At 36.5% G+C, this 1,145-nt stretch overlaps 1 protein-coding gene across 1 annotated transcript; it reads right to left on the reverse strand.

The window, feature by feature from the left end:
- Window positions 1-4: 4 nt before the first annotated feature.
- LOC101490165 (transcription termination factor MTERF15, mitochondrial-like) lies at window positions 5-1,058 on the reverse strand (the record flags this gene model as incomplete). Its single annotated transcript, XM_004517084.4, has 1 exon — window positions 5-1,058. A coding segment is annotated over exon 1 (940 nt), but the record flags the coding sequence as incomplete, so codon positions are not given.
- Between the last annotated feature and the right edge of the window lie 87 nt (window positions 1,059-1,145).

The raw sequence follows: 1,145 nt of genomic DNA on the forward strand, positions 1-1,145 counted from the left end.
GGAATGACCCTTTTCTCCAAACCATACCCAAAAATCCCTGGTCCCTTAACAAGGTAAGAAGAATCCCAACCTAACTCATTAACCCAAAACTCCATCACCCTATTGATTTTATCGTTTGATGAAAGCATACACTTCGGCTGTCTCCTAATAGCTTCCAAAATAGTTTCCTCAGACCAACCCCACTTCTTAAAAGTATCAATCTTCTCATTCCACTTGGATTCACTTATACCTCTCTTGGCAAGCAATGCATCACCAAAGAATGACATAGAAGGATTTAATCCCAATTTTTTCAATTCCTCAACCGACTCGGCTAACTCTCTAGGACTACAAAAGATAATACTAGGTCTAGAACGAAGTATTCTAAAAATACTAGAATTGCAAACACCATTTTCAACCAACAATTTGATATTAGAATCAACAAAATCACTACAAAGCAAAGAAGGGCATGAAATAATAGAAGCAAGTGTCTTTTGATCAGAACAGATGAATTGATTTACTAAATTATAAAGTGGAATAACACGATTCTTCAAACTTGTTTTCATGAATCTAGGGTTACCTACAGCGATGCCAACAATGTCAGAGGGAGAAGCACCTTTGGAGAGTAAAAATTGAAACTTTGGCAAAACCCTTTTGTGGGTATCGCAGGAAAGAAGCCAAGGTTCTCTTTTGACGATCTTTTGAATGTCTGTGTCAGTAAAACCGTGGGTTGTGAAGAAGTTGATAACTGAATCGGCTTTATTGGGAGTGTTGAAGTGAACTTGTTTGGAAGCTTTGAGAGCGAGTTCTGATGAGAAGTTGAAGTTGTTGATCAAGTAGGAAACGGTGAATGAGTGTGAAGTGGTAGTGGTGGTTAGGAATTTGTGAGAAAATGGGTATGGGAAGGAGAAGTGGGAGAGTGTTGTTGATATGGCGAAAGCATTGTTGCAGATAAATGATTTCAACATGGTTGTTACTGTTGCAATTGATGGGTTAGAATCAAATGTAGGGTTTATGAGAAACAAGATTATTCAACTCTATAGTTGCGTAAATATTACCGTAACTAGTGTAAGAGCTCGTTTCTAATCAAACTAATTTCACTCAAAACTACCAACTTCATTTCTCTTATAAATTGTAAAGAAATAAACTTTAAAATTTAGTTTACAAAA

This window comes from Cicer arietinum, unplaced genomic scaffold, assembly GCF_000331145.2.
Source record: "Cicer arietinum cultivar CDC Frontier isolate Library 1 unplaced genomic scaffold, Cicar.CDCFrontier_v2.0 Ca_scaffold_5200_v2.0, whole genome shotgun sequence".
Lineage (NCBI taxonomy): Eukaryota > Viridiplantae > Streptophyta > Magnoliopsida > Fabales > Fabaceae > Cicer > Cicer arietinum.